At 33.4% G+C, this 13,489-nt stretch overlaps 1 protein-coding gene across 1 annotated transcript in view; it reads left to right on the forward strand.

Annotated features, from left to right (window-relative positions):
• The window catches only part of PTPRN2 (protein tyrosine phosphatase receptor type N2), a 1,504,085-nt gene that overhangs the window by 1,446,607 nt on the left and 43,989 nt on the right, over positions 1-13,489 (forward strand). The window contains exons 18-21 of the mRNA XM_051961686.1: positions 1,268-1,387; positions 2,869-3,035; positions 8,323-8,376; positions 11,358-11,422. Of these exons, the coding sequence (XP_051817646.1) occupies positions 1,268-1,387; positions 2,869-3,035; positions 8,323-8,376; positions 11,358-11,422 (406 nt within the window). The remainder of the gene's footprint in view (positions 1-1,267; positions 1,388-2,868; positions 3,036-8,322; positions 8,377-11,357; positions 11,423-13,489) is intronic.

Here is a 13,489-nt window from a genome sequence, read left to right on the forward strand (position 1 = left end):
CCAATCTAAATGATACACAATCAAGTGCCTTAAGGATATCAACTATTTATATCACATGGGAGTATAAATCAATATTAAAGGAGAAAAATATTATGCATGTGACTGATTTATAAAATATAATTTAAAGGGGAGGGCTTAATAGCAATGAAGAGAAAGCATTTGTATTTGAGAAATATTTTGTAGCTTTAAAAGAAAAAAGAGGGAGAGGGGAGGAAGAACCTAATTGGATTATCATCTCTGTGCATTTAAAAGAAATAGGAGCCCCTTTGGTTTTTACTAAATTTACATCTAAATGTAGTTGCTTATAAATATTTCTCTGAAGTTAATGTAACCCTTTGTTTAAAAAAAGGGCAGGTTCCTTTTCATTCTGTAATTTAATATGCTAATAAAAGTCAGCAAATATAACGTCAGTATACCCATAATAATAATGGTCTTTAGTGATTATGCTGTTGTTAAGTAGTAATTCCTAGGCGGGTGTTCACACAGTTGTAAGCTGTATTTGGAGCTCATTACTATAGGGCCGTTTTGGCTCGTTTTGGTTTTTCTATACAATAATTTTATAGACATTTCTTTGGTACTTATTTTTCCCCATAGGTGGCTATCCTAAATTGTTAGATTCATTCATTAAGAATCAGTTTCCTTTCTTATGGACTTGCTTTAATTTGGACAGCAGAATGTTATATTTGGGTATGGCCATGAGGAGATACAATTTTTTGATGCTGTTTTCTGAGTTCATCTTTCTTTTCAAACAAACAGCTTAGGACCTAACCTCAGATTATCTAAAAATATTATGATTCTTTGTAGATCAACCAAGCCAACTGCTTTCAAGACTTAGAAAATCTCAACAACCCCAAACTAGGCGTGTCAAATGTTTGTTTGTTTTATATTGAGAAAGGAGCAGCTCCTCTACCACATGCTACATCAGCTACCATGCTGTATATTTTATGCAGCATTATAGAAAGTTTCCTTTCCAGATCAAAAGTTGGAAAGCCAAACAGCTGAACATAGAACAGAGATTTTTTTTTTTTTAAGCATGGAATGAATTCATTGGAAAAATTTTTTAATATCTCATGGAAGCATGCAAAATATGGTCCCATTTTATTCAGAGATTTGAAAGCAGCTGCAGAGTAAAAGTGTCTAATGAAAATGAAATAAATTTCCTGTGAATGGAATAAATTTTGATTGTGTCTCTGAGTGCAGTAATTATACGTGTCACGCGGTAATTAGGCAGTCACAGTGTGGCCACGGTGTCTTTCTTTGTCTGCAGATGGTCTGGGAGAACGGCTGTGTAGTTATTGTCATGCTGACACCCCTCACGGAAAATGGAGTCAAGCAGTGCTATCACTATTGGCCAGATGAAGGGTCCAACCTTTACCACATCTATGAGGTACTTAAGTAAAATAGATCTGGTTGTAAAGTTGACAGTAAATGTGTGGATTGATTTCATCCTCAGCCAAATATTACTTAATCTATTTTGACCTAAGCTGGGACCCACCATAAACTTGCATTTGGGAAAGATGCAAGCCGCCCTCTTCCACAGGGTTTCAAGGAGAATACTGGGATCCCTTGAGTTCCTCTTGGAGAAAAAGCAACTGGAAGGGGACAAACCAGTTTTATGAAGGAGAAGAGGAATAAAATTTTCCTTGGTTTGGGAACTTCACTTCTTGCTGTCATCAGGATATAAATGATAAGCATTTTCTGGGAATTTTCACAATATAAATAGAGATTAAGCTCTTAAAATAGCTGTTTTGTATAAAGCTCTGTAACTGAAGTCTTTCATAATATGTCTTTTTCAATGCTAAATTTTGACAAATACAAATACTGAACAGAAAAAAAAATAGTAAACATATTTACCTCTACAGGGTAGTTCTTTTAAACAGGCCCCATGGAGTATAGCTTTAAAATAGTCTCATTTAAAAGGGTAGCCCTGCTATTATTCTAATGATTTATTGATTTCTCCAGCCTGGTAAAGTAGTCTTAACACAGTGCTATTTAGAGTTTTGCATATGTATTATTTGACTTTTTTTTTTATTTGGAGAGAAACTACAGCCAGAATATCCTTTTTTTAAGTTTCTTATGCACATTTAAACTTAAGCATTTAAAGAAAGGAAAATACTAATTCCTCCACTACAGTTTTCTATTAAAATTGGCCAAAATAACCAAGTTTCACAGTGGTGAGTCATTTAGAACTATGCACACCAGAGGGCATACTTTTAAGGTTGAACTTAGAGGTTAAACAATTATTTATAATGTCAGAATTATCATCTTAAATTTGAGGAATACTGATCCATTGTCTGGAACTGGGTTTCCTCTTCTATAAAATAAAGAGGATTGGATTAGGTGATCTCCTAGTTAATTTCCAGCTCTAATATTCTATGAATCTATATAATATTCATTTATGCAACTACTATAAAATTGTACTTATGGGTTTTCATATGGAAATTCTTATTTTTATGGTTTATTTAAGAGGAAACTTAACTTTACATAAGAAACTTTGGCCATATCTCTTCAGGTTATTTTTAGATTTTTACTATTTTGTGATATTTCTTCAAGATTTCTATAATAGAAACTGTAAGGGCAATATTCAGACATAATTTTGAAGTGTAACCATGTTTTTTTTGCCCCAATTGATTTTTTTTACATGATTCTTTAGTCACATGTATCAATGTTCTAATTGGTCAGGGAAGAGGACAGAAGCATCTCACTGATTTCCTCTGTTCTATGAAAGGTTACAAAATTCATACTTAACATTTCTACCCTCCTCCTAAAATCTTCAAAGCTACAATCAAGTATTACAGAATTGTACTTTAGGTTTATGATGCCTTTCACCCTCTCTGTTTTCTTCTCTAAATTATAATTTCCATCTAGGTAAATCTGGTGTCTGAACATATCTGGTGTGAGGATTTCCTTGTGAGAAGCTTTTATTTGAAAAATCTTCAAACCAATGAAACCCGGACCGTAACCCAGTTCCATTTCCTTAGTTGGTATGACCAAGGAGTTCCTTCTTCTACAAGATCACTTCTGGATTTCCGCAGGTACAACAAAGTACATAATAACACATTAAGACATCTATAGTCTGATTATTGATTAAAAGGAATAATATTTGCAATAATTACTTTGTGCAAGATTCTTCAGTTAATGTGTGGTCATCAATTCTAAGTGTTACTGGGTACTCGACTCTTATCTATGTCTCTCTTTCATTTCTGATAGTGTAAGGCCCATTTTTTTTAAGTCCATAATATGTTACCAAGCTACTTAGAGATTGCTATGAAAATTAGAAATGAATTAAGAATACAAGATCATGTGCAGGTTCTAAGCTACTCATTCCTCAGTGGGAAAAGATGCAAATTCCAAATAAGTCTAGTCAGCATGGACTAGTGTCTATTTTTAAAAAAATAACAAGACTAGCTTGAAAATGACAGTTTGAAAAAATTACTCAGCCTTTTGCCCATCCTCAGGGCTTTGATAATTACCCAGTGAAAGAGGGAGTCTCTTTTGAATATTTATTAACTGAATTGTCTGACTAGACTCACTTTGTGCTAAAAATGCAGAGATTAACAAGGAAAACAAAATCTCCAACTGAAATGTTGATTGCAAAGCAAATTTGGCACATCATCCATAGCTTTTGCTTGGTGTTGGCTACTGTTTAATGATAACTGGATAGGAATAGGTAACCTGAAAATTGTGGGTAGTTTCAATAGAACTCTCCAGAGTCTTGCCTCCATTTCAAATAAATTTATCTGCACACTTTAAAGGAATATTTAAGATTAGAAATAAAAATAGAAAATAAAGAATTGAAGAATGAAGAATGAATTGCATTCATTGTATGTCTACATATACAAACATGAGTCAGAAAAAAGTATGAAAGATCAGGTATTTTAGTAAAAATAGAGTTTTAGCCTTAAATTTGATTTTCTTGAATCTGTAAGTTCTAGATTTGTATTATAAGTATGATGTACTTGATTTTGCTGATTGTTCTATTTAAGGAAAAAAAAATGTGACTTACTACCTTGGACCAAATAGCATGTGAATGAGATTAAAAAGAGAATCAAATTTGATACTGTACATATAGTACACATTCAAAGCCAACTCTGCTATTGTTACTTTACTCATAGATACAAATTGTATATTATAGATCAAGAATACTGAATGCATGATAAAAAAAATCTATAGGAAACTCTATTATAATACATGACCAGTGGCTACTTTTCCTATTTTAATTTCTTGACCATTTATGGCTTTTCTTGATATAAATTCAGTGTATTATAGGAAGAAATATTACTAAGACATGCTATTTAAAATCTTACCTAGAGTAAGTTTTTTGGGATGGAATACTCAAAAAACATACTTGATGGATATATTGCTGTATTTCAGTAAAGATGGCTACTCATCTTAATATCAATGTCTTAATGTACATTCAGTGTATGTGTATACATATATGCATATGTGTGTCTATACATTCATATACATATATAAAATTGAGCATATACATAACCAACCCTCTATTTTTAATATGTCATTATCAAGAAAAGTTAGATTCCCGAAATTCCCTTGCCCCAGAGTCTATGGAGATATATTATTAAGAAGTTGCCTTCATTTTGACTTTTTTATCAAAAACAACCATAACCAAAAGCAACAAAAATTCAAGAACTCATAGCTTTGCAAATTTTATTTGGAAATCAAGTTTCTATTTCTTTATTTAGTGAATAGTGTTTCAGATAATTCTGGATTTCCCAGATTAGGCTGAATATTGACCTAAATGTTCATTTTCTAAGAATGTACCCCACTTAAACATGAGATGCTGAGGTTATTTTTTTTTTTAATAAGCACACAAATTACAGAGTTGGAAGAGGTGAGGCTGCTTCTGAAAACACTGGTCAGTTGAATGTTACTAGAATCCTAATTTCATCTTGAACAATAGACCAACCATTCTAGCTCTGAACTAGCTTGTTAGTCATGCACTGATATGTGTAATTAAATATTTCTCCGAGCCCAGAGGGAGCACATTTACACTTTAAAGAGAAACTGCTAAGCTAAAAGATAATTAGCATCACATGTGAGGGCTTTGCTTAAAATATATATATTATGCTATCACTTCTTGCTGTGTGCAATGACATCTACTAACCCTGCTCACTTTAAAAATGGACAAATTCTTATTTTGCCAGCTAATTAGCGGTTGCCGGTGTCATTTTTGTGATGTTGCAGCTAGTAATATGAGCCCAGTTGCATAGTCACAAAAGTGATCATTGGAAACTGTGACTCTGCTGCAGGGACAATGTGGGAAACCCCTTTTCTGAGCCTCTAACGACCTCTGACCTTTGCTTGCTGATGGTTTGCATGATGATTTCTTTTCCACTCAATGACCCCATGGGTTGGTTTGTATCACTAATCATTCTTCCTCAGTTAATTCCTCCTGTGTATAGATCTAAATATAAAAATTATCATTTTTTTTCTTAATGTTTGAGACCTTCTGCTTATGGTTGAATTTTCCGTTTACTCTAGTAGTATAAACCTGGGATGGAATGGGATATTTGAATATTGCTTATTTATCTTCATAACTTATCAGTAGACTATATCATAGGTCAACTGGATGAAAAACCTTGTGTTGAAATATGTGATAATCGGCTTTTAAGGTTTTCTTTTGTGCTTTTTTCAAGCTGTGATAATACAAGTATTTGGATCTCTTGTAAATAAAATGCTAAGAAAATAATGCCACGTGGTATTTACACAACATGTCTCTTTGGCTGTTTGTGAGTTGTTGGTTTTTTTCTTTTTTCTCCAAATAGGGTTAGAGGAGGTTTTTCTTAAAATTACACTAAAGCCTTTCTAAACTCTGCAGAGGCAGCCAGTCACAACATGCTTAGAGACAACAGCATTTTAAACATGCCATAGAATGAAAAAAGGAATTACGGGAGTGCAAAAGCAAATCACAGACATATTTAGCTAGTAATTAGCTTTTTAACAACATTACTAAGTGAGGGAGGCTGTCTTGTTATAGAACTCCCAGGGAAGAGGAAAAGGGGCTGACCAACTGTAAATTGGACACTGTGATACTGTTGTGTCTGATGGCTGCTTACATTTTAATTGTGTCCTACACATTTTGGCGAAGGGTGGATATTTATTCTATTTATCTCTTTTTAATTATGCCTTTGTTGAACATTCTTGGCACCATCTGAAAAACGAAGTAAGACCTGGCCATTTACTAAGTCTACAGATGTCTACAGATAAACATTTAGTTTTTCTTCCACAAAACATAGATGAGGCTGTCAAATATGAAATATCACAAGATGTTGAAATGCAGAGCTGAGGTGGTAATTCTGAATATGTTAAAAGATCCAGTTACTCAAAAATATATGGTGAAAACTTTCATTTGCAGTTGAAAACCCTTTAAAAATAAAACAACTCTAGAAAGATTTAATGGTAAGCATGCTTGGTTCTGCTAAAAGAAAATAATATCACCATCACCAAAAAGAAATTCTAAATGACTTTATACATTTTAGCCTATATGGTAGGCTGGGCCCAGCAGCCTTCCCACTTCAGAAGCCATTCTGATAGTTTAGAATCTATTTATCAGAAGTAGAACTCATAATGTCCTATGAACCTGAATGAGGAAAAAAGAGAAAAAGACTTTACAAGTGGATCTACTTTCCTCAGTCCATTTTCTACTCAAAGAGCCAAGTAGTTTTATGGTATTCTTGCACAGGAGTACTATTGACTTCAATAAATGTTCATTTCTTGCTTATCATCTTTTCTCTCAAATCCCAAATATAAATGCAACTTTAAAAAATTCTCCTGGTGGTATAGTTGTGAGAGAGCTTCACCATTACCGAGTATCCAAGTCTTTCTTTTTTTCCTCATTCAGGTTAGTAGGACATCCCTATGAGTAACTAAGTCTTGGTAATTTGTGTACTGAGCCTTTACTTTTCTTACTATTTTCACTTTTTGAGATCTCTGAACATATATATATTACATATTTTCACATTTTTGGTGGAGAGTCAGCACAGAATAGGGAACTAACCTCAGAGCCAACTATTAGTGTCTAGTAAGTGCTCATATCCAAGTTTTCCCACTATATGTTATCTTTTCTCAAAATATCTGTTGTTAAAGTGCTTCCACTTAATGCTTGGGGAATATAAAAGACTCTCATATTGAACACTTACAGTGCCATTGGATCTGATAACCAAATGCCATAATATAATGATACCAAAATATATGTATATGGTGAATTCAGTGGGAAGAAACTGGTTAATCTGTTGAAAAGAAAAATCAAAGTCACCTCTTCCTTTCTTTTAATGTCCTGAAGATAAAAACTGATTGAATTTTTACTTTTTGATGGATTATTTTGGTGTTTGTAGACACAGCCTGTGAAAAGAAAAAGTAAAGGCTTTTCATTTTGTCTTTAAAAGGAATTTTCCCATGTTACTGTCTTCCTCTCCCCAATTTTACTTCCTATCATAGGATAAAAGAATGCTACACATTTCAGATGAGGAATAAATTTTTCTTCCAAAAAAAATCCTGACTAACTGTTATTTTCTCCTTTGAAAGTACCCTTTTGAATAACTTGATTTGCTTTGTAGATATTCCATAGCTTATCTGCTGAAAGAAACAAAATATTAAAGGGTCCTTTACAAAGAATATAAATCATCCTTCTATTTGGGCCAGGAGGGAAAAGAATTGTTACAAAATTTTGATACATGTTTTTTGTTTCTCTTTGAGACCAGCCAAAAATCTGTAAGATGAAAATTGTTTGGTTGATGCACTCATTTCAAGAATGGAAAGCATTTTTTGGACATTGTTTTTCTCTTCAGTTTAAACATTCTTACTACATGATCATGTAAAAAGTCCACAGGAGGATTTCTCTAGAGAATATATGAATGCAACCTGTTTTTTCAACAGAAATGTGTGGATAATGGGAATGTTTGGGGGTTGGAGTGTGAATTTGAAAACACAAGAATTCCAATGTATGATACAGAAAATGAGCCTATAACAAAAAGTTAGATTAGCTGAAGAAAATTTTTAAAAGAAAGAGTTAGTCCAGAAACTAGATAGATTGATCCATCAATTAGACAGATCATTTATAGATCTGGTTGTTTGTGTTCACCTTTACAAATATAAAATCTTTGTGAATGTACAAGAATTTTGTTTTAGTGATGCAGTTTACTATAAAAAGGAAATTAAGTAATGGGGAATTATGGGTATTTTTTAAATCAAAACTGGCTAATGGAAAATGAGTTTGAGAACATACAATCATTGATTTGGTTTATTGTATATTATTTGAGGAAACAGATTATAATTATAACTTCATATCTCTCTTTTTTGCAGAAAAGTTAACAAGTGCTACAGGGGCCGTTCTTGTCCAATTATTGTTCATTGCAGGCAAGTATAACTTTTAACATGTGCTTAGAGTTTTCCTATATTAAGAAACTATAAAACTGTAAAAACAAGCATAAAAGTTGAGGTTACCAAGCAAATTAATAAGTACATAATTAAGTGTATCTTTTGAAGATAATTCTGAGATAGCAATTTAGTTTTATGTTCTTTTTATGCTATTGAAAGTTGTGTTAATTATTCTTATGGTGACCATTCTATAATTTGTTGTTAATTTTTGCCTGACATGTAATGCCTAATCATTCCAATAATGTATCTGACCAAAAAATTGGATTAAGATGATATTTTATTTTACAAATTGTAATCAGATAAGTCATATTGCTTCATATATATATACACACACATATATATATATACACACACAACACATATGTACATAAATATGACCTGAGTTCAAATCCTGCCTCAAATATGCACTAGCTGTGTGATCCTGAGCAACTCACTTAACCCCATTTGCCTCAGTTTCCTCATCTGTAAAATGAAAAGGAAATGGCAAACCATGCCAGTATCTTTGCCAAGAGTATTCCAAATAGGGTCACAAAGAGTTGGCCACAACTAATGACTGAACATTTTATGTATCTATCTAGTATTTGGCCATTATTAGAGTCATGTTTGAATGACTACCATCTGGCTTACCTTATTATTTGATGGGTTGACTATGAATGTTTTCATGCAAATCAACTTGGCTATTAGAATTATGCCATTCTATAGAAACCTTTGTTTTCTCTAAGATAAAACAATAGAAATGAAATTAATAGGTTGTCAAAAGGCTATCTGAATTTGACATTGCCCTTCTCTACTGCATTTGACTCAACTAACAAGCTAAATTTCAGACTATCTTTTGTTAAATAATTCTCTTTTTTAGGAACTTTTTTTTCCTATTAAGAGTTGTGGTAGTAGAGAAAAGAAGTTTTATGTTTGTTTTTAGAAATCTATCAAAGTATTAGAATTATTTCTATCACCCAGTATAGTGCCTTCCACATAATACTCACTAGATCAATGTTTGTTAAAGTGAATTAACTTCAAGAAAGTCTCTCCAATGAAATGATTACCAAGCCCACCAACCTAATTCAAAAACAAGTTTTTGTTGGGTTTTTTTTTTTTTTTTGGACCATAGGGAAGGGAAGGTAGTGGTCATCTCAGTCTTTTAATTTCCCTCTACAAGTCACATAGTCTTTACACCTGGATATGCTAAAAACAAACTCAAATTAGAGGAAATGAATTAGCAGTTCTTGAAATATTCAGAAGTTGGGTATATTATGCAAACAAGAGCAAGAAAAAATAGGTCTCATGCCTTTGGAATCTGTTGAGGGCACGTATGGTAAAGAAGCAAATTATTTAGAAAACAACTGCTTACGCAAGGCTTTTTAACTTGAGGTACATGAACTTTAAATTATATATACACACACATATGTATATTTTTAAATAGTTGGCTTCCTTCATACTCATATATTTTATTTCATGCATTTTAAAACATTCTAAGAAAGGATCCATCCCACCAAAGGAGTTAAAGATTGCTCTGCTTCAGTTATATAATAAATAAAGCTATCTAGAAAAGTTTGTTCTTCTATTTTTTTTTTCCTGAGTCAATTGGGGTTAAGTGATTTCTCCAGGGTCATACAGTTAGGAAGTGTTAAGTATCTGAGGCCAGATTTAAGCTCAGGTCCTCCTGACTTCAGAGCAGGTTCTCTATTCATTGTGCTACCTAGATGCCCCTTGTTCTTCTATTTTTAAAATTTTTTATTAGTATTTATTGTGTTTTGGCTAGTTTTTTTTTTTTAACCAGTCATCTATTTGAGGGAGGAAAGTTAAGTGTTAATACACTTTTCTCTATGAAAGGCTTCCATCCCAAGTCAATTCTATCTAATAATTACTCATTTGGTAGTTTGATCAACAAACAAGAAGAACAATACTAGCTAATAAAGAGTTCTTTCAGGTTTGCAAAGCACTTGGCATATGTTATTCGTGTGACCAAAAAATAAGCTGGGCAGGTGGAAATGAAACAAATCAGAGAGACTGCAGGGATAAGATGAAAACCTGAATTCAAATCCCACCCAAGGTATATGATGACCATTTCCAAACTTAATTTTTATCTGCTTTTGAGTCCTCATCTAGAAAATGAGGAGGTTGAATTAGACCTCCAAAGTGATCCTGTTGGCTAAGTTAAAGAGATAAAGAGTTATATTGCAAATTATATGCAACAAGATATCAACTTAGTAGGAAAAATAAACATTTTCTATTTCAAAATTAATGATGCTGGTATGTTTTGTTTTTTTGTTTTTTGTTTTTTGTCTTAGAAAATGCATCTCTTTTTTTTTGTTGTTGTTGTTTAAATTTGATACTCTTGAGGCATAATTCAAAACACTTTTACGACTCTAGTTGATGGTAAATTTTCCAATTATAGAAGGTGGGGGCAGGGGAAGAGGGGAGTTCAAAAGGAGGAAATGAAATAAGAAAGCTTTTTAAACAACAGTTAAGTAATAGCATAAAAAAATCTGAAAATAAGGAAACCCCCCCTCCAAAAAAAGTCAATATAACAATTATCAGACATATATACTCAAATGAAAGTTTTGGTATTTTCTAACAATGCTTTTTCATCTTTTGCTTTTAGTCTTGTCTAGAGATCTTCCAGTTCTAGATCATAGGAGTAAGGTTCTCTGTTTTTATTGTATGTGGCAAATTTAGTATTTTCTTTATCTAATTTTCTTTTGCTAAAATTCAAATACATATTTGGTCTTAGAGATTTTTAAAAAAACAGAAAGGGAAAAATCTAATCATAAAGAACAATAGTTAATCCTTCATGAACAGCTTGAGCTTATTAAAGCCCATCACAAGTTTTCTTTGTTTCTTCTCCTCTGGTTTACTCTTTCACTTTTCCTTTCCCTGTCCCCACTCAATGGGTAAAATAAATGATTGCTGCCTTTCCTGTGGACAGATAGCATTTTCATTCTTTTTCCTTCTGTTGACAGTGATGGCGCTGGAAGGAGCGGCACCTACGTGCTGATTGACATGGTTCTCAATAAGATGGCCAAAGGTGAGATTCAAAAGCCCTGGCTGCTTTGTCAGGGCCGAGATATGTGGTAGTGTTGCCATAGTAACGTAGGATGCAATATTCACAGAAGGCCTTCGAATAAATTAGAGTAGTATACTCCCTTTCCTGAATCATATTAAGTTATCTGCCATACATTTTTAAAAGTACATTCTTTGTTAATGGGTCTACATAGGACAATATTATATTTGACATTGAGGGAAAAGTCTTTACTTTTTTTTTTTTACATTCAATTTTAAACATTCAATTAACTCTTAAAAAATAAGTTATTTTTGGTACATAGTGTATTCTTAGTAGAACATAATCTTCATTGGTCAGTGACACTGATAATTTCTACAACTAACAATCCAAGTTTCCTCATCTTTAAAATAGGATAAGAGTTCAACTAGATGGTCTTTAAGATCAATCTTTTTTATTCCATGTAAACAATTAACTGTTTTCATTATGAATTTTTTTTTTTTTTAATATTTGAGTAGCACCAGAAGAATCTCTCCCTCACTCCCATTAAAATATAACATCTCTTGATTTGGAGCTCTTTTGGAGACTTCATTTACTATCCTAGAATCAAATAATTCTAGAGCTGGAAAGATTCTTCTAGATCATCTAATTCAATCCCTTTATTTTACAGATGAGAAAACTGAGGCCCACAGAGGTTTAATGAGGTCACACAGTACTGAAAAAAGGGACTATTACTAGGCCTCATGGGTCAGAGGAAAGAATAAGAATAAGGCCTTAGATTGAAATGAGGTTTTGCAGCATCAAATAACATTTTGAAGTATTTGGAATTAGCTTAATCTTGGGGGATTTATACACATAAAAAAGCAGCATTATGTTACTTATTATCAAGTCGGATGGGGGAGGAGTATTTCTGTCTAGGAAAGTATATTTTTATTCTTTTAAATATACATCATTTCATTAGCAACCCCAGAGTTGTTGAAGTACAAAAATTGCCATCTGTGTTAAGAGTAATTGTATCTTCCCCAATATCTATCAAAGAAAAGAAAAATTCTATTGGGATTTGTTTTATTTAAACATCTCATGGATGTGTTTGTGAAAGAATATGTGACATCATAAGGTACTTGATACATACTTGATTGAAGTGGAAATTTGATCACCAAAAATGAGCAAAAGTAGGGAAACAGATGTTGACATCATCTCAATATTTGTTTGGGTTCTGATGGTTTTCACCAAGAGGATATGATGAAACCTGGAGTTTAAATATATGCAATTTTGTATCATAGAGAAGTATTTTCCAGCTTGGGGCTTTCAACCACTTAAGGAAGGGTTGACTTATTGTACGAGCCCTAAAGAATGCCATTTATTGACTCCATTGTACCATGTAATGTCAAATTCCATTTTAAGTGTGGGCTTAGTATCGCACAATACAAAACAAGTCATGTGAAACTGACCAAAGAAAGGCGTCGCAGGATTTTTTTTTCTTAAAGATTGGTCCCCCCCCCCCCTCGTCTCCCCCATTTTGTTCTTGACCGGCTCCCCTCCGCCAATGGGGTGTGCAATGTGAAATCCCCTGACCTGGAGCTGGGGATGGAGTCTAAATGAAAGATCAAAGGGCAGAGCGGGCATCTCAGCCCTGCTGAGGTGGGCCTTTCCCAGGCCGTCACACTGTGAGGCAGCCAAAGGTTTTGTTCTGACAGGAATCGAGGCCCGGCCTGTGAGGCCTACGCCTTCTTTGTCTGGCCTGAGAAGCTGGAGGCCCAGGTTGAGGATCCAGTGTTCATCAAATGATCAAAGGCCTGAAGCCCTGGACATGAAACCTTTCTTTCCATTTCCTTTTCTTAAAAAGAATGAATTGCACCAAGACCAAAGAATGCCATTTCCAAAGCTTTTATGTGGAGTGCTAGCACTAACTTTAGAGTTCTTCAGTCCTCAACATAAAAATGTAAGTGCACTTGCAGCCCGGGTCCAGCTGCAACGACAGCATCGACTACAATTTCTTTCATAAAGGCTTTTTAAGTAAGGATTAAGGCCTTCAGTCTTTTTTTTTTTTTTTTTTAAAGAAGGACGTTTAAGAATAAACTTAGAATAATTTAA

This window comes from Antechinus flavipes, chromosome 5, assembly GCF_016432865.1.
Source record: "Antechinus flavipes isolate AdamAnt ecotype Samford, QLD, Australia chromosome 5, AdamAnt_v2, whole genome shotgun sequence".
NCBI classification, from domain to species: domain Eukaryota; kingdom Metazoa; phylum Chordata; class Mammalia; order Dasyuromorphia; family Dasyuridae; genus Antechinus; species Antechinus flavipes.